A 26,128-nucleotide genomic window follows, 5' to 3' on the forward strand; every position below is an offset into this window, starting at 1 on the left:
GGATACATGGAGTTTTTTTGATTGTATCTCCATTTGAGAACAGAACCATTTTGAACCAAACTGGTGGGGCAGAACATATTTAAGTGTGAACTTGAGAACTTGTGCACTACGATGATGTAGGATTTCTTCTTCCTATACAGCACACTTTTGTGCGGAGTGCCTTGTGCCCCACGTATGGAAAAAAATAAAAATTTAATGCTGTTTGAACTGCTTTTAGCAGAGCTAAACACTACTTAGGTTGAATTATTTCAGCCTGGAGTAAGTTCTAACAGAGGGCTTGGTTTTTAAAGCTGCTGAGATAGCGAAGTTAAAGGTGCATGGTATCTCACACAGTTAAACTCAGAGATCACAGATTCACAGAGCGGTAGGGGTTGGAAGGGACCTCTGGAGATTGTCCAACCCCCTGCTAAATCAAGATCACCTAGAGCATGTTGCACAGGATCATGTCCAGGCAGGTTTTGAATATCTCCAGAGAGGTATCAGAAGATAGGCTGACATGAGAAGACTGATGATGTCAGAAGGTAGGAGACAGAAGATAGGCTGAATTATACCAGAAATCATTTGCTACATATATCAGGCTATTATCCTATACAAAGAGAATTTATGTTAAAAAAAATAAAAGCTAATAGAGATGAAGCCAGCCAGAAAAGCTAGGCTGAATGTTTATATTGATACCTCGGGCAGCTAAAGCATGAGCTGACAGTTAGGAAAATGATTAGTTTGAGATGGTTGTCACTTCCATTCCTGCACCTTTAGACTGAGCTGCCGCTCTGCGCGTAGCTGATCCTGAGCTCCCTGCGAGTAGGACTGTGTCGCTGGTATGGCGGGGTCCTCTCTGTCTGCAGCGTGGTTATTCTCAGAGCTCTCAGCTCTCCATTTTGCAGAAAAGGAGCAAAAGCACAGAGAGATTAATGCAGGCTGTGCGAGATTGTTCTGGAAGTCTGTGGTGGAGATAGGATGTGCCAGGTTTCATACTATCTTTCTGACTATTTGACTGTCCTTTCTCCCAGTCCTGACCAGCAATGTTCATCATTTATTGTCAAAGAAATAACTGGCGGTAGCTATACCTGCTCAGCTAACCTTACCAGCTGCTGTTGTTGCTTCTTGAAATCAACATAAAGTGTTTTCAGATCCCTGCAGTGTGCTTCCATGGTTTCTTAGCTGTGCTAAGAGAATCCCCGTGGTGTGCTTCCATTGTTTCTTAGTTGTGCTATGAAACCCCAACAATCCATATCTCTTCTCTGCAGTGCCATCCTGCCAGTGCCGTCCTCCCAGTGCAGGCACATATGCGTCTCCTTCTGAGGCACATATAGACATGTGCTTCTGTTCTCTTTGCACTTCTTTTTCATTCCTTCAGATAATTTATTCATGCCAGTTTGTCATCAAGTATTTCTGCCCATTCATAATTTAGTGGACAATAAGGAAATGGCATAACACAGAACAGCACAGCACAAGGAAAAAGTACACCAGGGAGTCGGCGGACTGGGTGGTCATATGTGGAAGACTCAAGGAGGTATTCCAGTTTAGTCCCTGCTCTGCCAGATGTTATTGCTTACTAGGGGAATGATTCTTCAAGCACTTGGGTACCAAAATCCCACAGATACAGTCAGTTTCTATAATGAGGTCTTGCAGTTTCAGATCCTTGGAGAACAAGGTTTCCTTCAGGTAACTGAAGAGGTGCCCCAGGCCTCTCCTCAAGCTCTGCAGATGCAGTTCTAGGTGATGGTTCTGCAGAGACACTGAATGAACTTGCCTGCAGGCCTGTAATTAGGACTACTGGTGTGAATGAGCCTGTTCACAGGTTTAAAATTAAGCACATGTACCATCATTAACAGGATCAGGACCTGAACTGATATGGGGGTGGGGGGATGGGGGGTGGGGGTGTGAGTGTGTGTGGTCTGTTCTGCTTCCACCACTGTTTTCTTTCACCTGAAAAATCCTAAATGTGTATGGGAATGTTAAAAGCCACAGTAAGTTCTTACTAATTGAGAGAAGTAATTTACCTCCGATTGAATTGTACCTTTGAAACATTGTATGTTGTTTACTGCAACTTTAAAATGTCTATTTTTCATTCTTCTCCTATGTCTTATCACCTGCTGAATCGGAAAGGTGGACAAGATGGCCAGTCTCTACAACATACATGTCCGCACAGGTTGCTTCTGTAACACAGGAGCCTGCCAGATGCATTTGGGTATGAGCAATGAGGACATCCAAAGGAACCTGCAGGTTAGATTCTGAATGAGATTACATGATATATTGACCATGGAAAATACCTGGATTCAGTGACCCAGGAGACATCTTCTGGCTATCAGTTCTGAATTTCCTGAGGATGGGAGGTCTGAAGGGGAGAAGAAAATCTGGCTCTGTATCAAAATACTTAAAAGCTAAAGTAAGTGTGTCATGTCCTGTGGTTTTGAGTCTCTGGGACTTTAAGAATGAAGGTAAATTTGATTTGCTTTCTCTGATCTTTCAACTCAATTGCCATGTTAAATAACTAAATGAACTGAAATTCAATTCATTGAAATGGGCTGTTCAAACAAAATCATTCGATGGACCCAAAGCAGTATGTGTTGCTTGGTTTTATTTCATTGGAAAATATGAAATTCTGGCTTCTTGTTCTGATTTGGAATTACATTAAATCCAGACTTCCTGCAGAACAAAAGTTCCTGAACAATTCATCTCATGTTGTTCCTTAAGTATCCTTAATTGTACTTAATATTGTTCAAGTATTACAGACCTATTGCTGTTGGATGTTACAGTTTAAAAGGCATATGCAAATTGGACAAGAAACAATAAATGAGAATACACAGTGAATCTCAGAGAGTGAAGTACATTTAGATGACATCTACCTAGATTACTGGTTTGTTAGACTGTTAGAACATGAATGTAAAGACTGTTTTCTAGATGACTAATATTTTCCATAAATCATCATCAAAAGATGTGTAGCAGGATGTATTACAATAGAGTGGAGGAAGGCTTAATGTCTGCCTATTTGTCAGAGTTTGAAATTACAGTAAATTAATACAGAACAATCCAAAATTTTACTAATGGTATTCTTCAAAAGATAAAAATTATAATAGCTGTATAGATATTATAGCTCCTGTATAATTTCACAGAGACATTTAGATAACTTTTGCAAATGTATTTATATGCAAGATTGATAGCACAAGTTCTTAAAGGGGCAGAGCTCTTTAATACCTTCCTTGGCAAAACGCTGCTTGGATTTACCATGGAAAGCTCCATGTCCATGGTCTCATGCATAATCTGTCTAAGAGCAGGTGAGTGATGCTTGCATTTTTGAGGGGGAGCAGGTTCCCCAGGATACTCTGAGAAAGGAATCAAAGGCCTACCTTTCTGCTGAAGTGCAAAATACCAAATGACCACCTGCAATGCCCTTGGATGGCTTCTTAAAGGTCTGTATCATGTTAATAAAGCTGAACATTTAAATGGTGATAGGCCAAACGCAAACTTATAAAGAGACACTTAATCTGCCAAAAGTAGTAGTATGAGGTGGTGCAGTCAAGCAGTCATTATTTTCGGACATTCTCATCAGTTCTTTGAGAAGGATCTGGATGAGTTATTGACAGCATTCCTGTGTAGGGGAAGGTATCTTTTATCACATTATTTGCACATATACTTTGGTTTCACCTTTTCCCAGGGCACTGACTGTATTCTTCCTTCCCTGATGAAGATTTCCGTGTATAAAATGCCTGTAAGGGAGGACTTTCTGTCCTCAAGGGTCCCCAGAGGAGTTCAGTTAGTTTTCTTAGGATGTTACATAGACGCTCGTTTATTTATTTGCACAGCAGGAACCTCTCAGTAAGTCAATCAATACTTGGCAGAAGGGCTACATGTATATTAACAGATACAGCATAATTTTGCAAATGTTGCTTTTGCTCTATTGTCAAGGATAAAAACTACATCACATTGCATTAAAATATTTACTACTGTATTGCATGCTTTGTCATAGAAGGATTTTTTTTTTATTTTTCTTTGCATAAATGGCATCTGTGTTCATCGAACTGTGACATTTCTTACTTAAAAAAGCCCTCAGGTAAATAATCTATTCACACTTCCATTTTTATGTAACAGAAATGCATAAGTAAATGAAATTTTGAGGAAAAAAAACCCCAAAACCAAACCAAAACAGCTGCTGCACTTGCAGGAATAAGGATGCTGACTTAGAACTAAATCCTGTGTCCATTGGTGAGCTAGTTAGACGGATGATCAAAGGGGATCTCTAGCTTATCTCACTGGAGGTGAGTGGCAGCATTCACTGACCCACTTGCTGAAGGAGAGACTTATGCTCTAAGGGAGAGTTTTGCAGAGATTATGAAAGACGTATCAAATAGAGGGTTATCTATGTGGAGGTCACTATTAGGGTATTTGAGAGATTTTTCAATAAAGATTTTTCGTGAGTGGAAACTTGTGTTCTTCAAAGGGGGAGGTGCTAGGGGGAAGGCAGGTTCCCTTCATCCTGAAAGCAATGTGTCGACTGGGGCATCAAGACAGATTTACTGCATATCCCAATAACGAGGGAAGTTGCTTTGGATGTTGGAGTTCTAGATTGAACTCTTTCCTTTGCTAGTATCCCAGACCATTTCTCAGCTGTATAGCTATCCATTGGACTATTTAACACAAGCCATGAATAAGCCACTGATAGTATAAAATGGAACTGTTCTGACAGCAAATATCAAGAAAACTGCCCAAGAAAAATCAACAGGCTTGTGGTTTGTTCACTTACCTGAATGTACTATCCCAGTTTACATCCCAGTGAACCATGCACAGGAGACTGGAATATACCTGGAGACTGCCCTAGCTAACAGGCCATCCTGGGACATAAAAACTTTTTCTGATTCTTGACATGTTTTTGAGAAGTCTCTCTTGCCTTAGGGTAGAATAGGACAAGCATCTCAAAATTATCTTCTTCCCAGCTTGAATAAGTAATAAAATAGTTGGGGTTTTTTTCTCCATTTTCTCTTTGTATTCATGAGTTAACTTTGTATTTTTGAAAACAGTTTTCCAGGTTAGAATTAAAAGACACATGAATAAGTAATTTAGAGGGAAGTAAAGCAAAGCCTATCATAATAGCTCTCTGGTTTTCTTCCTATTTCAAACTAGGCTGGCCATGTCTGTGGAGATGATATAGACCTAGTTAATGGACGTCCCACTGGTTCTGTGAGAATATCCTTTGGCTACATGTCGTCTTTTGAAGATGCACAGACTTTTTTGAAATTTATCATGGCCACCAGACTCTCCAAGCTGGACAGTGAGATTCCCTTCGAGTCCTCTGTAACAAAGCTGACGACAGAGTCTGTCCCAGATGACCACCCTTCCTTTCACAGCGCATGTAAATTATCTCCAGTACCACACATCTCAGACAGAGAACTCGGGAATAATTTGTCTGCGACAGAGATGACTCTCAACTGGCAGCCACCGGAGGTTGAGGCGGAAAGCATAAGGGCAGCTGTTTCTGAGATTGCAGTGCCAACATGTAGAAGAGGTGGCAAGCCTGTCACTGTCACCAACATTTACCTCTACCCTATCAAATCCTGCTCTGCGTTTGAGGTACGCGCTTTGAATCATTCTTAAATATTCATCTAAAACTTGTGTTTTTCCTTATCCCTGTTGGACGTCAACCAGGAATAGCATGTGCACGAGATATTAGGAAGTAGTGTGTGGGTACCCATTTTTCCTTTTCTCCAATTTCTAGGATCAAGTCCTGGATGGTAAGGTATTTTGAAGGATTTTTAATTAGACTGAAGCTACAGGATGGAAATATGTTTTCTGCTCTCCCCTCCCCCTCAACAGACAAATCTGCACATAATATGCAGTCTTGAAGAAAATAGTTGGATTTGCAAAACTTGACTAAAATATAATCAAGTAATTAGTATGCTTTTACAGAATGACATGTGATGGACTTGTAGGCATTGATGGGTAGGCAGCAATTGAGAAACAACTTGATTAACATGTTATAATTGAGAGGAGGCTGATTTACATTACAAAGAAATGTTATCATTAAAAATACATTTACAACAGAAATATGACATTTCAGTGTTGCTGCACTATTTGAAAGTTCACTCTTTGAAGATTTTAATTGCTTTTTTACCAAGTTAATAATATCGTCACCTTAGTGGTGACTTTTTTTTTAAATAATGCATGATGAAATAGGTGTATGGCCCACACATGACCTAGAATGTGACTCTGCTTAGTACCATACTGGGAAGTGATTTAATGAATGTCAATAATGGTATAACTTTCCCTATGAAAACTTGCTGCTGTAGGTCACTGTCTCACATCTGAGTGAAAATTGGGGTCAAATCCAGTGACAAATCACCTGCATTTAAAATATGGCTTCTCCACTGATTTGATCATGATTTTTTTTTATTTGCAGAAAGACACTGGGGAATTAAAGCAAAGACCGTTAAATGATCAACAAAACATCTGTATTTTTAAATTTGGTTTGGCTTATGATGTCTTTAATTCAGAGGCAAATGTTGAGCATTAAATGAGACCTGAACAAACAATTTCCATGCCTTATTAACCTCCCACTAAATCAAACTGTTTAGAAAATCAAAGTAATCCCACACTTCACGTGAAAATGTTTTAACCTTTGGTTGCAGTTATTATAGCTGTATTACAGAAGCCCACTACAGAAGCTGCTGAAATATGTTGTAGCAGAATTCAGGCCCCTTTGGGGTTAAATTCTATTTTTAACGTGCAGTCTGGTGTTGTGAGATACATGCCACAACACTCAGTGCAAGGGAGGCTTTGAAGTGATTGTGCCCAGGAGCAGGTAAGACGTACCTCAGCATGAAAGAAAGCTTATGTTTCCCCATAAGCTGAGCCAGGTTTCTTCTCTTCAAGCTCTGTGAGAGGAAACAACTCTAGGTGATAAATTCATGCAAACCTGGTACTCCCTGGCAGACAGAACTGCAATTTCATATGGAGGTGGAAAATCCCCATTCCTCATGCATAATTCTTCTGCCAGGCATGTGTTAATGGGACCAGGGTTCATCTTACCTCAATTTACCCCTCCAGAGTTAGACAGTATTCTGTAGGCAGTGAGAGATGGATACCTGCTAACTCATCTTAGCGTAAAAGAGGCATTGGCAGTAGGAAAAATTAATTGTTCCTGGATATTTCTGTCTCTTTCCATTGACTACAAGAAGAATCGAAGGCAACTTGGGTTACACAGCTAACACTAGCTGATTTGAACAGTTTAAAAATACAGATATTAAAATTGCAACTATATTCTGAGGTTTAGTTTTGCATGCCTAGAATCACTTTTGAAGTCCAGTGTATTCTGGTTTGATATTTTTTAATAATAAAATTTCAGCCGCATTAGAACTCAGTAACCTAAGCACTGTCAGAGCCTGTATTGCCAAAGAGTAATATACAATTAAATATATACTGGCTTTAGTATATGTTATTAGATGGGACTGCGAGTTCACTATCAGTATCAGCAATTATTCTCCTTTTCTCAAAGAGCATTTTTTCTACATTTCCACTTCATTCACAGAAGATACATGAGTGCATGTGAAAGAACAGTAGAAGTTGACCTAACAGATATGATGAAAAAGGGCTTTCAATGTTTAAGGAGGGCAGGCCAGGAGATGAAGCTAAAAGATTGACTGATTTGCATTATTTTCAATGTTGAAGTAAATCCCCAAAGAAATATATTTGCTTTCATGTTCTTCTTCCTGTCCAGCAGGCATTCTTCAGGTTTTTGTTCCCAAAGGCCTGAGTGACACTTCTAGACCAGTCATATCTTTATAACCAGCCTGTGAAAGATCTGTCAATCTCATTGTCTGCCTATGAAAGAGGTGCAAGTGGCAGCCCATCATTTCTAATGAGCTTTAAAAATCAGTTAATCACATTCTGAATCAAGCAGTAGCTTGGTCTCTTCCCAATGGCTAAAAGTAGAACAGAAAGCCAGTGCTGCCAGAACCCACATCATGACTAACTGCGGAGTGCATCACCCACCACAAATCTATGTATGTCATTACTGCAACTTCAGCCTGTATCACCTTGAAAGGGGAAAAATAACCCATGCCACATGGCACTGGAGTTTGAAGCAAGACATGCTAGAGAAACCTTACTGCAATTAAATGGAATCAAATCCTGAAAATCATTTTGCTTTCTAAAATATTGATTATACCAGCATTTCTAGACTTCATCATGAAAAGACTGATTCCTATAAAAATTATTCCTTTGCCAGTCTCTTAGTGGTCTTTGTCATACAGACTTCACACTTAACATTATGTTATCTCCTTACTTTAGTAAACTCATAAAATTCCAAAGTAATAATTATGTAGCTTGTAGATTCCTTGGTCTTGGATAAGAACCCAAGAATTGAAATTCAGTTGCATGTTTTAAATCTAAAATACTTTTAAATACTTTGTAGTTGTTGGAAAGTTAGAAAAATATTTTCCCAATTAAACATGTGATCTCCATTTTTATCAGTTATCGGATTGCTCTGAACTGGTTGATGGGAAAGGGTGAAAGTGGTTTAGATATTGTGTGGCAATAAATCCATTCATTTTGTGATGGATACTTGAGATCAGAATCTCACAGATCTGTAAGTTCAAGTGCAGGCCTCCAGCTGATAGACTTTTTGCATGTGTAGTAAATGGGCTTTATTGTAAGTACATGATCTCTTGCAATTACCTAAAGTAATATGGGTAGTGGGAACTTCCAGCTAACTCTGTGTGCAGAACCCAGTCCGTCTGCCAGTGAAGTCTGCCCACTGACTTATGGGTTGCAGGATAGATGACGTGATGAGTAGCAGGAGGACAAACGCGATGAGGATGTGAGTACAAGCTCACAGCTGTTTGATCTTCTCTTTAGAGTCACATAATCTCCTCCTCTCTTCTCTGCTCTATTCTAAGTGTTTTAATATGGGAGGTGCTTGACCTCCAGAGAAAATGAGAGTGCAGAGTGCTTTGGCAGCTGGGAGGATGAAGCTTGGTATGAAGATCATCAACTCACTGCAGGTCGGTTAGTTCCTACAGCATTTTATAAGGTGTTCCTGGCCACAGGACAGTCTCTCTTCAGTGTCGTTCCATGGGTTTTGTACACATGGCGAAGGAAGCAGATGGCAGAATGTTCTAACTCAACTTTTTAAATGCACTTTCTTTTTACTACAATTATTTTTTTAAATGGGGAGAAGCAGAGAAGAGAAATAACCTCTATCCCAGACCACTTTTTTCTCCTTTTCCAACATAAAAACGAGTTTTAAACATGCATTTTTAAACATGAACATCTCTCATGTCGATGAATTTTGCATAATTACATAATGCAGTGTGCCCAGTGAAAAAGGTTAGGACTTTAAACATTAATAACTTTATTATTCTTGCAGTAGATTTCAGACTATAAAAATTGCATCTCAACGCAGAAGACAAATTAGCTTTTAATTTAAAATACAATGCAAATTCCTAGTGATCAGTGGATAAATTATATGTAAGACCACTAACATTTTTAAACTTACATAATTTAAAACCTATTTAGTGATTACTTTAATGTGTTTGAAAATTGTGTTAGCCTTCATGATGACATTACTGTGAACTATAGAAAAATGCAGCCCAATATGTTTTAAAGAAAATTCGGGGGGGGGGGAACCAACCAAAAAACAAAAACATGTTTTTGCAATGGATGTTTTTAGATTACAAGAGGAAAAATGGACTAAGGCAGATAGGACAATACCATGTACTGGCTGTACTATGCAGTGATTCTTGCTTATGACAAGTAGAGAAGACCTTATGTTGGATGATTAGCCCACCTGCTGGAAATGAAGGTGTGTGCTAGCATCTATCAGTAAAATCATGGTGTCCCTGCTTTCTTTCTGTCCCTTCTCTTCTAATTTGTTTCGGTAGTCAGAGTTGGCCAGACAGCTCCAGGGAATTGAGTTAGTTTTATTTTAATTCACAGTAGCCTTCACTGGTTGCTTTGCTTCACTGTATTGGTTGCCTGAATATAGGTATTTAGTGACATTTGAGTGCCCTGCCTGACCTCCTGCTGCTGTTCCACCGGGATGTGGATCATCTTCACAGCCTGTGTCACCTCTGCTAGGCTTGGGCAGACATCTCAGACATAATCCAAGGGAGCCAAATTGAACTGCTCTTCTCATGTCTCAGATGACAGTGGAGCAGGCAGACTTTGCTTGAACTGCTCTCAGTCAGTTGCTTGCAATCATTTAACAATCCTTTCAGGTTTGTTTTTGGTTTTTTTTTAATAATGGCGGGAGACGGTCTGCCCAGGTCACAAGCCTCAGTACTTCGAATTGTGTATGTTCTTCCATGCTCATCTCCAGTATCAGTATTAGCAACAAACCAGCTCTGACTGTTCCATGATCGTCTGTGACTCCCTCTCCAAGGCCGGGTACACAGTTGTTTTGTTGTTGCAGCTTTATTTATTGGGGTCCTAGCAACATATGAAATACAGTCGATTGAAAAGTGGCGAGGAAGTAGGGCACTTGACAGTGTACAGGGGACATCCACGAGAGGACAGGGACTCACTGCTGGACATGTGTAGGTATGATTCGTGTTACAGTGGCAAATACCCAGGGGAAGGGGAAAAATGGGCTGAGGACTTGTAGTTGTGTGCTGCATCTCAGAGTGGAGCATGGACTTACTTGCCATTTTACTGGACCTACCAGGGGTATTTTGAATTGAATGTGTTGATTATTTCCAAGTATCTGCTACCTAGTCAGCTGAGCTTTCCCCACGATACCTATCAGCATGTAAGAATCCGCTGAAACTCTGATTAAAGAATGTTTTGTTTTGCTCATAAAACCTCTTGCTTTCGGTGAAGGGTAAGCAAACACTTAAGCTATTTCCTGAATAAGATTGCTGTCCTGAAGTGGAACCAAAACAACTGAATGTTACAGTAGGGACCTAGGAATCATTGTCTTCATGCTCTTTTTCTGGTTTTCTGCTCTTTTAGTTTATTGTGCTCATTATGTCTCGCAAATGCTGTAAAGATCTGTTGGATTCATGGGCGGATATATTACCAATTAGTGATCTTCTGTTTTGGAAGCGAGATTTGTTAGCAGGAGCTCTCAGATGATCACCAGCTGTTAAAATGCATTTTGTAATTTAATTATACAGTATAACAAAAAAATACTGGCCTCTCCAAAGGATAATTTCCAGCAAGGACAAAAATCTGTTCTTCAACTGATATTGCTGCCTTTGGGCTATGATTCCTCTCCTAAAAAGATAGGGCAAAAGTTCACATCATTTAGGTGCTGACAGTTTGAGGTGCTTGGACAATGTGGTTTCAGATGACACTGTCAGACCTAAAGTTTCAATTTTTGACCGAATTTTTTCATCCACGCTCACTTAAAAACTGCCAAAAAATATTATAAATCAAGTAGATTGATAAAGTACATTTTTACTCATTAAAATTTTTCTGTGTATTTTCTGTATTCCATACACTTGATAGCACTGTGTCCAAATTATTTAGAGGGACTTGTTCAGCTTTAATGCTTTAAGTTTTCAGTTCTGGCGTGCCTGCCCTCAGCTTTCTCTAGTCAGGCAGTTGGTGTCAAGCTGCTGCTGCGGGCTCTTTTAAAACCTGGAAAAGTTTATAAGAATGCGATGTTGTGATTCTGTGGGGTTTTGGATAGGCCACATGCTAAACAAAACCATGATTTCTAATTAATCTAACAAGTGCTTCTAGCCATGCTTTTCTTGAGATCGTCGGGCTGTGCTTGACATGTCTTTTTCTCAATACTTTTTGCTGAAGTCTTTTGCCAGTTAGTTCATGTGAGCTGTGCTAAGCTTCTCTACAAGAATTCAGCAAAGTTCAGCTGTAGTTAACTTTTCTCTGTACTCAACTGTGACTAGAAATCATACATGCATTGAAGCAATATGTTTAAATGCCTGGCTTTATGTTAAAAGAATGGTATTAATATTTTAACATTCTGAAGGAGAAAGCAGTTATTAATATCACCCAAAGGCATTACTAAAATTACTCTCTTTTTGGATTTCAAGATTACCATCTGTGTAGCATCAGTAACAGATGTTCTTTTCACCAGAAAAATGTACATGAAAGCAAGGACAATATGCTTGTATAGGCTATTGGATGTAGAGAGTGTTACAGAAGTAATGGAAGAATAGATAGCAAAGAAGACAATGTGTTTAGTTGTAAGGGTATCTGGGAAACTATTATGCTGCGAGCTAAACCAGAAACCTCAGTGGTGGTGGTTTTCTCAAATGGATTCATTGATAAAGTGGTTCCAGTTTTGTGAAAAGTATTCAGAATTTTGAATTTCACATTTTTCTTGCTTTTTGTTAGGTTGATTTTGCCTTAATTCATACAACTCCCATGAAATGTCCATGCTTTGTAAATTAAAAGAAAATTGTTGGGGGGAAAGGTCCTAAAAATGGATGATTATAAAACTGAAAACAGTTTTCAGAGTGTTTGAGAGGTTGTTTATTCTCATAGCTCTATTAAATCAAAGTGTACGATAATATGTAGCAAATTATAGTAACTCCACTTTGTTTTGTCAGCTTTGTGCAGTGATATCTTTGATTCGCAATTAAGGTTTCTCTTATTACAGGCTGACATTGGCTTGCACAGGTTTTCCTGATTTCAAAGTATTTCATTAATGGTTTCTTTTCTCTCTCTTTTCTTTTCAGCATGAATCTATTAATGCAGCTAACATTTTCTAAACGTTTGTATCCCCTCCTGATGCTTTTCCAGGTTACAGAATGGCCAGTAGGAAACCAGGGTTTGCTGTATGACCGTAACTGGATGGTTGTAAACCAGAATGGAGTCTGCATGACCCAGAAGCAGGAGCCAAGGTTGTGTCTTGTAAATCCCTCCATTGATCTGAAGCAAAAAGTTATGGTCATTCAGGCAGAAGGTTAGTAACCAATATCATTAATTCATGTCAAACTTCCAGGCAGAGACACCTGCGTGCACCCACCAAACTACTGAATGCTGTGTATGCTTACTGACTCCAGGGACAAACTCTGCTACCAGCTGTGGGCAAAGAAAGGCCAGGCTGTAATACACAGCCCTGAGTAGTTTCCTAGCTTGTTGTTGGGACAGGGAGAGAGTAGACAGTGAGCCCCTATGTGTAATCACAAAGTGGATGCTGCAGGAAGGAGTAACGAATCGACAGATGTGGAAATTTACTGACTAGTCTAACTCTCCACATCATGAAGTCCATCAGCCTGAAGGGACTGTTATTGCTGCAAAGGTAAAGGAGTCTAACATCAAACACCCTGGCCGAAGACCTTCCCATTTTATAGCTCTCCTACTCCTTCCAGCTGTGGGACTAGAGGAGTAGAGTCTTCAGTGGAAATTGGTATGAATTAAAATAAGGACCAGACATTGTTTAGCTCAGTTAAATACTTGCACTGGCAGGCAAATATTTCCTGATGTTTGGGCTTCTTTAGATTCATCAACACCCTTTTTGTTCTCTGCTGAGGGGAAAAAAAGAAAAAAAACTTACAGAAAGTATTACAGAAAGCCCTTTGCTACTTGTGGGTGCAAATTTATTTTGCTAACAGTGCTGTTAGCATTGAACCCTGGAACAGGTTTGTATTCCACAAAAGTCATTATTAATGCCGAGTTTGCATGTGGCTGAATGGTGTTCATCATTTCCCTGGGAAATTTACTCAGCCTGTATGTCTTAACCATTAATAATATATATGCCCACATTTTCAGCAGTTAGAGCAAAACAAGGGAACCTATATTCAGATTTTTCACTCTTTATTAGAAATCCGTATGAGTGGATCTGTAACTACAGTCTCCTTTCTGTTTGTACATTACCGTTGTTGTCCTTTCCAGCTGTCTGACCACTCTCTATAACATTAATTCTGGCCAGTTGATTTCTTTTGTCTCAAGTAGGTTCGTCAAATGTACGTTTGGGTACTTCCATCAGACTCGAGCAATTTTTTGTGTGTGTTTCAGATCCCAAACACAACCTGGTCTTCTTAGGGATTCCAGACAGGTTCATTGGCACAAACACAGCACAAACACTCTTCCCTCTATAACCTTTCTTTGAAAAGGTTTGTTATTTCATTTCAGTTCTATGTGGAGCACCTTGCACCTCAAATTTTTGTACTACAGTTGTTTGGACAGCCTTCTCTCACTTTTAAATTACCAAGTGCTTCAGAACTAATTATTTCCAGAAATTCAGTTCTTTTCCATCTCTCTTCCTTTCTGCCCATACCTCTTGCTTGCAGACATAGTGTGAAGTCTTGTCCAAACCTTCTCCATTTGTCCTTCACATTTTCAGAGGTTCAGCTCTGTTGGACCTTTTGATTGCGTCATTCTGCTCTTCTGAGTATGGTCTTAATTTTTTCGTTGCTAGTACCACATTGTTCAGACAAGTGCATATCCATTAGTATGTTTGCCTGTCAATAACGTCTGCACTGACATACTTCACAGAGTCAGGAAGAAGTTTTGTCAGACAGAAATGACAGTCAAGACACCCATTTCTCACTGAGATTTACAATCTCTTGCCGTAGTTAGTGCCAGAGTGAACTTCACCTTTAAATCCTACATTTTACTTTGTGTCATTTTTGGAGTTTTTGCTGTCATTCACCTTCCTTCCTATGAAAGGAAGAACCATTTCCACCCAGAAGTGATTGACCGAGTCTATGGATCACTTTCCGCCCAAAAGTGATTGGTCAGATCTCCAGTGTGCTCTGACAGAACCATGGTTGGCATTTATTTATAGCCTGCTTTGGTACAGCCAGTATGTAGCACTAGAGTCATTTTATTCTTTGTATAATGACTCTAGATACCAATAATCTTAGCCCATAAGGTGGTCTGGGCCCTCTTTTTTATAATAGGCCTGCTATTTTTTGCTCTCATACTGTACTTGCAACCTGTGGTATTTTTTTAAAGCTTGACAGTGAGATAATGGCTCTCATTTGCTTCGGGAGACTATGCCAGAGGTTACTGCTCATGCAATAGCACAGTGATGGGAACACATAAGAACCGGCAGGGTAAGACCGAGCAGATAAATCTGTAGGAAGTTGTTCCGATATTTATTCTGGTTTTGTTCCTCTTACCTGCGCTCTAAATGCATTAATTGTTTGTTTGTGTTAAATTTTTAATTTTTTCTTTTATCCCTTCACATGCGTGGGTCATTGTTATGTGTCCCACAAATAACTTCATGGCAGACAAATTTAATTTATTATATTGACTCTTTCCTTGAAAGTCCCATGTTACTGACTGTTGCTTTTGTCACCACTCTCTCCAGCCTGTCAGTAGTTTGTTGGTAACGTAGGACCTGAAGCTGAAGGCCGTGTGTGTAGCTGGAGCAGCGATCAGTGCGGTGAGGAGCAGTAGACCTCTGATGAGCCAGGCTGGCTGTTGTGCAGCTCAGAGCCTTCGCTGGCCTGTGTCGGTGGCTAATGGCATTTCAGATTTGTAGTACTTAGCCTGCTGACTACAGCCACCTCCAGGTCTCTTCCAGCTTTGTCGCTTTGTGAGTTATTTCTCTCACTGGATGCCTCCCATCCAAACTGCCTTTCCTCAGCTACAGTAACATGCATCTTCCCAAGATGAGTTTTGTTTCCTCCAACTCCCCCTCTCCTCCTTCTGCCCTCTCTGTGTAGAGTTTCTGTGTTCTCAGTGTGATGGGGACATGTCTGGTGGTGAGGAGGGGGTGAGGAAGGCAACGGCGGTGAGAAAAAAAGAAACAAAACCTTTGAGCTGCCCATTTACTGAAAACCCAGCAGCTCCCAGCTGACTGAGTGATAACTGCGGTTGTCAAGTTAGCTGCCTTCCTCCTGCTCCTCTGCAAGGAGGCTGTAACTACTCTGCTTTCTCTACCAGTTTCTCTGTTATCATCTGCGCTTTTCTCATTGTGAGAGCCAGCTGTGGCAATGATGTCCATCTAGAGCGCGCTTTGCAGTCTGGAGGTGTCTCTCTCCAATAGAGAGAGCCTAAAGCAACTGTGCTGCTGGATTAGGTGCCTCTGGTAAGTGCCTAAAGCCGAGTGGGGCAAATCCCACAGAGCTGAATTATGTGGCATTCGTATAGAACATTTTTCTGTTACACTATTACATTACGGTGAATATTTTTATCTGTGCCACTTTTCAAACATAATGAATCTGTTCTCTCTCCCCCTCCAGGCACGTGCTTTCCTCTCCCTCTAGAACTTTTAATTAGTGGAAAATTTGTTTGTGACTATTTTATTTCAATATGGTTTAATATTCTCTGTCTTCTTTGTCCAACAAAATAAAATTGTCAGCATGATTTAGTGCGACAGTAACTACTTTAATACCTTTTGCTGAATCCTTTGTTTGCTGAGACACCGCTCCAGGTTCTTTCTTTAACCCCTGTGCATAGCGTGTCTCCGTAGCCCCTCCAACAACCAGCTTTGGATGGGCAGACCCGCCGTCTGACCTGGCTGTGCAATACTGCTGTCACTGTGGGTAGCAAGGACAGTCAGACTGGGGCTCTAGACAATGCGAAAACTGCTCAAAGGCTTAGAAACCTTCCCTGGCATGCCTGCAAAATTAGTTGGCTTGCATGGCATCCTCATCCCTGAGGAAGGTGGTAAGTGAGAGCAGAGGGAGAGGAAGCAGTTAATGGTTAGGCTCCCAGCAACGTAAAAGGTGGGCAGGAGCAAGTACCTTTATTTCTAGAAGCCGTATTACTTGAGTGGGAATCAAAGGAAATCTTCTTGTCCTGCTCCATCAAATACATGGAGGCACAGATTACACTGGACTTGTTCCTTCCTGACAGACACAAAAGTAATCCAAACAGAATTTGGCTGAGAATACATTTCTGTAGAAGACTAATTTCTCTCTTTCCATTTTAGCTAACGATCAGCACTCCTCTGGCAAGTTGGGCATAAGTTTGCCACTACGCAGAGGGAGAAATTTTGAGCGTTGTGAAGGCCCTTCAAAATATTGGAGTAGAAAGATGCTAGCACAACTGAGCAACTAATTACACTTTATGGAGTTTATTGTGCTTTCAAATAGTCATGTGTTACTGCCAATAAAAATAATGGGAATTAAGTGCATACACTGACGAAAGAATATACATGAATAGTTTATATTTCGGTCTATTGAAATAATAGACCTCTAATTTTTCTCATTGACTGAAAATAGGAGCTATAAAGAAAAGAATATTTTTTTCATATTAATACTGTGAGCACATCTGTGAATTTTATTATCAAGCAAATGACCATGGAGAATGACAGCTTTTACATTTTAGTAACTGGCAATATTCTGCTTTATTTTTTTGCCTTAAGATATTATAAAATGGTAATTAACAATGTTTAACTGACCTAAACATCACTGTAAAATGTGTACTGTTCAGTAAAAATGTGATACACTTGCTGGTATATAGAAGCAGGGCTTTTTAAAGCCCTGAGACTCTATTTTAAGAAATTTTGTGAGTATGCCTTGCTTAGAAAGTATTTTTAAAAGATATAACAGCAAAGGGTGTGTACAGGATGAAACCTTTCAAACTCTTATTTTCCAGAAGGAATGATGCTAATGTTTAATTTTTTTCAGAGTACAAGAGCATTAATTCTAGTTTATACGATAACATTGACTTCTTTTTCAGCTTCTTGCAAGCAAGTTCAATGCATTTATTACTTACATGTTTTATTTTTCTAAGTGAACCTAGCTTTTCATCCTCTGTCTTCACTTCTGAAGTACACTAACATCATTAGCTAAAAAAGGAGTAGAAGTCTTTCTGTACTGAAAACTTGTGTGAAACAGAGCTGATAGGGAATCTGAACTACATTTCATTACTCTTACGAAGAGACTAAAACAATTTGATTTCACCACATCATAGAGCTGATAGAGCTTGATTCTTATTTATAGTACAATAACATAAACAGGAAGTAATGAGTGAAATCAAAACATGCTGATATAAAGCTGGGGTACAAGAGATCAGTCTTTGCTGGTTTATGTTGCAGTATAATGGAAAAGACTTGGATTCATTACTGCCACACAGTAAAGCTCTTTGTTCGTTTTAAGATTATTGCGTTCAATTAACAGAAAGCAAAATAATACAGCTTTTCTTTTGGTTCTACTAAGCCACAGTAGCCTTTCCATCTCTTTGGCTCATTCTGTTCATGATAAGAAAACTATGGAATAAACTGTTAACATAGATCAGGGTTTCCTCATCTGGTTTAGACTTAGAGATGGATAGATGGGAATAATTCTCTCATTAGTGGTTTCCATACATTTTATCTTTAAATTACTATAGTTTTATGCCACTTTATATTTCTTTCCTTGGACAGCCTGTGCTTATTTTTTTTCCCCCACCTCCATCTTTCATCTTTCATCATCTTTCTGATGATCTCCATCCCACCACTCAAAAAAAACCCCAATCTGTCAGTGATTAACCTCATCTCCTCATTTGCTAGAAGAAGCACAACAGTGATAAACTCATCCTTTCAACAGTAACCATGACTGAAGCAGTAATTCTGTGCCAGTTTTGTTGCCCGAGATGCACAAAGAATGAAGTTACTCACAGCTGAAATTGTGTATTCCTTAATGGGGTTTGGGTACCAAGGTCATCTGCAGCCTTTGCTCTTTGCATTATCATTTGGAGCCACCTGCAGGCAGAGAATATAATCCTAGCAAAAAGGATTTTTGTCACATGCTATTTGGTAGGCTGCTGTGATTGTGAACAAGTGCAAAAATAGGAACTTTTTCATGACCCTATATTTCTGTGTAAATTGGTTTTTTTTAAAATATAGTTTGCTCTCTGCCCATCTAGGTATGGACCCAATATCTGTATCCCTAGAAGAAAATACTGGAAAAGAGGCTGTGATCTGTGAGAGTAAAGTCTGTTCGCACAGGTGAGTGAGAACAGAGAGGAATCAAAGCTGAAAATCACCAACATTCAGGACATGATCAGATGGGCATGCAGGGGCAGAAGTCCTTAAAAAAAGAGGGGGAGGGTGGAAAGCAATGAATGACTTAGTGGACCAGGAGAAGACAGATTTAGATAAGTAATTTGGCATGCCCAGCATGTCTGGTAGAGAAACACTAAAAAATAATGAAAATTAAAAAGGCGGGGAAGCATGGTACAAGAGGCCATGATGACTTAGCACTCACTTGAATAAGGGGATCTTTGTTTTACTTGCTGCAAGGATGAAAAAAAGGAAAGGTGTCCCCAGTTACTTCCAAATGCCAACTGGGGGCCTCAGCAGGACTCCAGAATTCAGTTCCTTCATTTGACAGCAATGGTGCTGGCAATTTTGCCCATTTCATGCTGTGCAGATTCAAAATTGCTAGAACCTGCTGAGGTTATAAACAGCTTTCCATATTTACAACCCTTTTTAATTTTGTTTTGACCACCCATGTTGATCAGTGTCCCCTTAACAATCTTGGGAATATTGCAGGTGAGTATGTGAAATAACATTAACTCTAATCAAGAGACATACCACTTCAGTGAAATATAACATTATGAATAAATTAATTTCCTATCGGTGAACTTAAGTGTTTATCCATCATATTTTCTAAGTACTTCCCAGTCTCATTAAGTTTTCTGAGTGGCAGTTTATCAAGTGCCTTCCTAAAGTACATTTGCATTATCTACTACGTTTTGTTTCACCAAGTCTCTTGGTAGGTCCAGCTTTAGCTGGAGCCACTTACAGATTTACATCTTCTTTTAACCAAGGGATAATAATTCTTTGTAACCCTCTACACTGAGGGTAACATATAAGCAAACTAGCAGAAGACCTGGCCATTTTTCCCATGGAGCCATACAGGAAATGATCTTCTCCTTCTTTTCTACTAGCTATTCATATGATAAAGAGGATCTTTTCCTCAGAAGTGTATTTCCCTCAGGTAGTGGAATTCACCCAAGAGTCATTTGTTTTAACCATCTGTCCTACTTCCCTTAGTGTTGACTCATCCTTAGCCTCCCCATGGTTAGTCCATCTATTCCAGGCTGTAAAATAGCCTAGGTTATCTTTCTCTCTGTGTGCATATAATTTGCTGCCATACTATTTATTGTAGCCTGTCTTTCATGTCATGACTGTGTCATTTTTAATGTATGAAATCGGAAATTTTCACAGGAAACTGCTTAGAGTTCTGAGGAGGAAGAAAGAGACAGAATGACAATGAAAGGGGAGATACAAGACTAATTGCACAAAGTGGATTGTTATTAGTAAATAAACAAGACAGGAAGTAAGGCAGAATGAGTGGACAATGTTGATGAGGCTCTGAAACTGCTGAGATCCAACAGCACTCAATGCCGGGTTCCCGTGTTTCAGCAGGGGAGCCTCCAGGCCCAAAAAATGAGAAATAGGAGCAAAACAGTGCTTTGCAGTAGGACAGGAGGTGATTTGTGGTCTGGGGTCTTTTCCGCAAAGTGTCTGAAATCAGCAGTGGGACCAAAAGTCTTTGTTAAAAGGCTTTTATTCAAAAGAAACCCCTACTGAAGGCATTTTCCACTTATTAATTCTGCTCTCCAATGCTGTGATTTCATCCAGTTCTGTTGTCTTAGGTGGTTACTCTGAATTTACATTGAGATAGCTGAGAAAAGCACATGATGTACAATCTGCAAGGAGTCACACGAGGAAATTTAATTTCACAGCAGCCACGAAAGTTTAACGAGCCCAAGTTTCCCTTGTGAAGCAATTCATCAGTGTTAGCCTTCATCTCAGCAGGGGTTGTCCATCAGCATGCGCTGTTCACATCGGAGGGACATGGCTTTCTAGTGTAATATCTTACAGTGGACAGATGCAAGTAGAAGCTACTGATGTTAAGGTTATTGATGTTGTAGAAGACCCTAAATGCTCAAGGTTAGTGCTCTACTGAAATAGGCAGGGACGCAGCCTCCTCTTTGACAGGCCACAATATCAAAGAGATTAAGGGAAGGATATCGGTGGTAGAAGACAACAAAGGTGTAGTTAAAAAAAAGGTGAACTGAGCCTGTTGTGTGTACAAGTATGGGTTATATCCCTTGGGATCAATATTCAGACTTCAGCTGTCCTTGTTTCTTGTTCTATAAATTACCTAGCTAGAGGCACCAGCTGTACCGCACTGAAGCTAAATGACATAATAGGAAGATGAGTGGGGAACTCAAGGCAAACAGCAAGTAAAATCTGAGAGAGCTAGGCCCTCCTTTATAAATTGCCTGTCACGTGCTGAATGAAATGTAATGCTGACAGATGTGAAGTATTACTCCACAAAAATAAACACAAGCAGAAAATGAGTAAAATTGAGCTACAACAGAAGAACTTTGAATAAGACCTTGAAGAGATGATGGTACTTGCTCAGAAAATGGCCTGATGATAAGGGAAAGCAATTTGAAAACACAGGATTCTTGGAATACAAAAACTACACAGTGACATTTGATGAAATACTAAGAATGATGTGTGTCTCTAACTCAGCCACTGTGACTCAAAATAGTAACCAAATAAAAAAGAGGGCAAAATTTTGTTCCTGATTTGTACAGTATTAAGCTCAAGCAGGCTGCTAGAGGGAATTGGTTCAGGAGAGAATTTAAATACCCCTAGCACCTCTTTTTGTGTGGGAAAAAATATTTGGGGAGTTTGTTTCACCTGTACTGTGACCATGGAAGGTTCATGCCTTCTCATTAGCAGCCTTCTCCCTAACACACTGACCAGCAAGGACACAAGAACCACTCTGCTCAGATTATGAAATCCCATGTGGAGACTCACCTTTTAGCCTCTTTCTTGCCACAGTGCCTGCATCTGATAGTGCCAGAGTTTCATTTCAGTTCTAGGACATAACTGGCTAGATGCAGCTGTGGTTGGCATCTGTCCAGTCTCAGAGTAGGGAGATGGATGCAGAGCTGCACCATAATCAATATTCAGAACAACCGCTGAAGAGAGATCTGATCCCTGCAGGATTAGAAAATCTCTTTGATTTTACTTGTCCTGGCTTTCTACCTGTGTAACTCAGCTGAACCTACAAAGCATTTCATAAAGCCAAGCCGCTTCCTCTCTCAATTCTAGGGCTTAGCATCCTTTGCTGTGAGGAGCTGTTTTCTTGTTTCACAGAGCACATGGTCTCCATGCAGATCAGCTTCTTTGGCTGGATAGGACAAAATGGTGAGCATAGGACCACTGCTACCTCACTTTCCTTACTACAAGAATCATGCCTAGATCAGCATGAGAATTTCACAGATTCACAGAGCAGTAGGGGTTGGAAGGGCCCTCTGGAGATCATCTAGTCCAACCCCCCTGCTAGAGCAGGATCACCTAGAGCTTGTTGCACGGGATTGCGTCCAGGCCGGTTTGGACTATCTCCAGAGAAGGAGACTCCGCAACCTCTCTGGGCAGCCTGTTCCAGTGCTCTGTCACCCTCAGAGGAAGGAAGTTTTTTCTCATGTTCAGATGGAACTTCCTGTTTTCCACTTTGTGCCCGTTGCCCCTTGTCCTGTTGCCGGTCACCATTGAGAAGAGTCTGCCCCTTCCTCTTGACATCCATCCTTTAGATATTTATAAGCATATATTTGCATTCCTCTTATCTGTTTAGGCCATTTAAAAGTTATATGTCAGGAAAATCTCCTTTTGTAGTCAATAGAGTTAAACACTCCCAGACTGAGAGTCATCCCATCCTGAGGCCTAATACAGATGGTAGCTACTTACCTCTTTCCATTATCTGTGAGGGGAGCCCAGATAAATAACTTAAGATTGAAGTTAAGATTACTCAGGGCTGAGGAATCTAATGGCAAATAGAATCACTTCCCAGTGGTCTGATCTGTGCCCTTCCTGAACTGACAGAGGTGATCTCAAAACCCTTCTAGGAGAGATTATATCCAGGTGAAGAAGGCAAATATATTGCCACCCTTGCATAACTCACTAGACAATTTACTAGTGATGGAACCCATCTTTAGGTAGAGAGATACCTGGGCTCCGGTAGTGGACCGATGTGTTAATGTGGAGTGTCTCTACTAACATGAATTAAATTAGGGAATTAACATCATTGTACCTGATGGGATCATTAAAAATTACACAGTGTGGCACAGTGGAGCAGTCTTAAATTCAACTCAGATTAATCCTCTTTGTTTCAGAAAAAAGCACAGACCAGAGAGTAACTTCTTCATCATACTGTATTGTAATATCGTAATATGGGCTACCAGTTACTGTACTTCAGTGTCTTGAGCATTATGATTATTTAATCCTTTATTCCACAGTAATTTTCTGTATAAAACTAAATTAGATCTTGTGAATATTAAGTTCAAAAGTAACAGAGTAGAGTTGAGGAAATTGGGAGATAAAAATATGCAGAACTTCACATCTCTGTTTTATTACTCATCAGACAATACAGATTCTGTATTTTGTATTGGAAGAAGCAGAATAAGTATCTTTGTAATTCGTCTTTAGTTTTGAAATCAATGTTTGGGCAATCAAATTTTGTTAAGTCCCTCTTTTCTCATAATAGGGTAAAAACATATGACTGTGGAGAAAGAATTGCTGGCTGGTTCTCTATGTTTCTTGGTCGTCCATGTCGCTTGATAAGACAAAGTTCAGACATGAAAAACAGGTCGCATCAGAAAAATATAAAAGGTATGCTGTCATTCTTAAAAATATTTGTGATTCCTCACTTAGTAAACATCAGGCTCATGGACTTCATATTGACTATATAATTACCCTGATAAAGGGTGAGAGAGTCACCCAATATTGATCTAGTAGGTTTCAAAGGGTACGTTTATACCCAAACTGTGTTTATGCTACCCTTCTACTTACATTTAGTGAAAATGTACAGATACTTCAGTCTGGGGTTTTTTATCATCATGACTATGATTTTGTCTGAAAACTCAATGATGGTTTTGAAAAATGATCATGAAAAATCTATAAAGAAAGAATTTATTCTTAGACTAAATTTCATTATAAAAAAAGGATCAAATGGAGAGAGCATTGAAAATCCATAGATACTGTTCTTGTAAATTGTTTTACAAATTTGGTAAAATCTCAACTCTATCTCAGTTTCTAAATGCATTGCATCATTATCATTTCCAGGTTTGAGGGGATTCTTGGAATCTTTCCTTAGTGTCTGGAGCCAAATGAATAATTTTTTAATGAGAATGAATAAGAGGTCAAAGGAAAGATGAGGTGAAATGATTAGTGTAATCTTCCTAATGCTTAATGATCATTTTAGAATGTTGGATTGATTTTTTTAGGTCTGGCATCTGCTACAAACATCTCACTCTCTCTTGTGAATGAAGCACAATACCTCCTGATAAATGTAGCAAGCATTCTGAAGCTGAAAGAACATATTTCTGCGAGGTAAGGTCCTTCTGTCTCCGAATGTCTCTCAGTGGTCTTGGATTCAAGAATCTTGCTGTAAAATGCCAATATAACTGTTTTATCTGGAAATTTAGAGATAGTTACTTTTCAATATTCAACAAATATATAGGTACTAAACTGCTATAATTACTCATTCCTGTATGACTTCTGAAAATTTGGATTAAATGCTTGAACATAATCTTTCTGCCAGCCACCTTTAGGAAAACTTGAACAAAATTCTTGTCAAATGACTTGGTGGCAGGAGACTATTGGGAACCAGCCAACTTCTGTTTGTGGGAAGAACAAGGATAATTAGCTTTTCTCAATATAAATAATCTGGCAGGTGAAAATACAAAATCTTACTACTTGCTGAACTATTTCTTTCCTATGGGAAGGATTAAGATTTAGAGCAAACATTCACAACAGAAATATTTTAAAACTACTTGCAGGACTGGATTAATTTCATTTCTTAATTGAATTTGGCTTTACTTGTACAGAAGTGGGAGACAGAAGCAGCAAATGAAACACTGAGCCAGCCCACAGCTTGAAGATAAGGAACCCATTACCAACTAAATTTTCATATACTGACAATAGAAAGTTGTTTTTTCTTGCATATAACTAGGACAAGCTCAAATTCCACAGAAAATCTGCCCTCAAGGCCTCCATCATAGCTATGCATCCCGCAGCCCTGGCATTTGTCTCTAAGCCCCCTTTTCCTGTCTCACCAAACTTCCCTGCCTCTAGCTTGGAGTCATCTCTCCTGTTAGTCACCTACCAAAGATTGAAATTTCTGTTTTGAGTAGAGGAGGAATATATATACATATCTGTAGGAGCATACATATATAGCTTCGGGATTTAAAACCACTCACTGAATGAAGCATCACTACAGACCACTGGAGCTTGCATTGCCTGAGGGTTTTCTTTCTTTAGGAGAAGACAGTTGGGCAATTTCAGGATATCATGGCAGTCCTGCTGTGGTAAAAATGCATGGAAAAAGTTTTAATCAGTCCTTCTCTCAGCCATTTTGACTACCCTTTCTCAGTGATAGTTAATGCCTTTTTTTGAGGCTTGACTGTCTGGGTTACCTCTCCTTGGGACAACACCACTTGCAGGCATCCCTTACTCAGACTGGGCTTTTGCCAATGGTGAGACCTTGTGAGGAACCTTCCAGACATGGGATCTGAGTGCAAAGAAGCAGAATAAGGCACCAGAGGGAGCAGCAAGTGAGGATGAAGAAGGACAGGGAACTTTGGTAAAACATGCAATGTCAGATGATCCACTGATTTTGCGCTTAATATCTTCCAGTACAACTAGGCTTGTAATCTCCTTTTCCTCCAGGAAAACTCCAGATGTGGCTGGAGCTGCCACGGTGCCTGAGAAGCATCTTGCTTCCCACTCTGAAGCACTAGTTAGAAAACTCCTCCCTATTTTGCCTTGCAGAGCTTGCTTTCTCAGGGTGCTGAGGAAATTAATTCAGCATAGATATACAGCATCCTCATTCTTCACTGTTGCTAAATCATGGTGTGCGAACTTTCCAAATGCTGAACTGTGCAATGTACTTTCAAGAATCTGCACATTTGGGTCTTTATTAAATGTTTTTCTTTTTTATAAATTATTATTTAACTTCTTGGCATGTGGGTTTGTTTTTGTTTGATGGAAACCTGTTAAGATTTATAAAACAATTTAAATCTTCAATTGAGGTTTAATAATTTCTCTTTAATTATTTAACTTACTTCCATAAGTAAAAATTAATCTTTGAGTTTGCAGTTGACTCTTGAGAGGTGATCTAAAACAGAAACAACAATTTAATTAAAAATTAGAATGTAACATACTGTTGGAGAGCTGCACGTACACGGAGAAATCCATCTCTCTGGTGTTGCCATTACAGGTTGCCGCCATGAAAATATCCATGGCCTGGACTTATGC

At 39.5% G+C, this 26,128-nt stretch overlaps 1 protein-coding gene across 4 annotated transcripts in view; it reads left to right on the forward strand.

The window, feature by feature from the left end:
* Positions 1-26,128, forward strand: part of MOCOS (molybdenum cofactor sulfurase) — a 229,206-nt gene that overhangs the window by 187,120 nt on the left and 15,958 nt on the right. For all 4 annotated transcript variants that reach the window (XM_054814508.1, XM_054814512.1, XM_054814509.1 and 1 more), the window contains 6 exons: positions 2,110-2,226; positions 5,122-5,568; positions 12,706-12,868; positions 18,712-18,793; positions 23,358-23,482; positions 24,097-24,202. In XM_054814508.1, coding sequence (XP_054670483.1) covers positions 2,110-2,226; positions 5,122-5,568; positions 12,706-12,868; positions 18,712-18,793; positions 23,358-23,482; positions 24,097-24,202 — 1,040 coding nt within the window. The remainder of the gene's footprint in view (positions 1-2,109; positions 2,227-5,121; positions 5,569-12,705; positions 12,869-18,711; positions 18,794-23,357; positions 23,483-24,096; positions 24,203-26,128) is intronic.

This window comes from Grus americana, chromosome 2 (assembly GCF_028858705.1).
Source record: "Grus americana isolate bGruAme1 chromosome 2, bGruAme1.mat, whole genome shotgun sequence".
NCBI classification, from domain to species: domain Eukaryota; kingdom Metazoa; phylum Chordata; class Aves; order Gruiformes; family Gruidae; genus Grus; species Grus americana.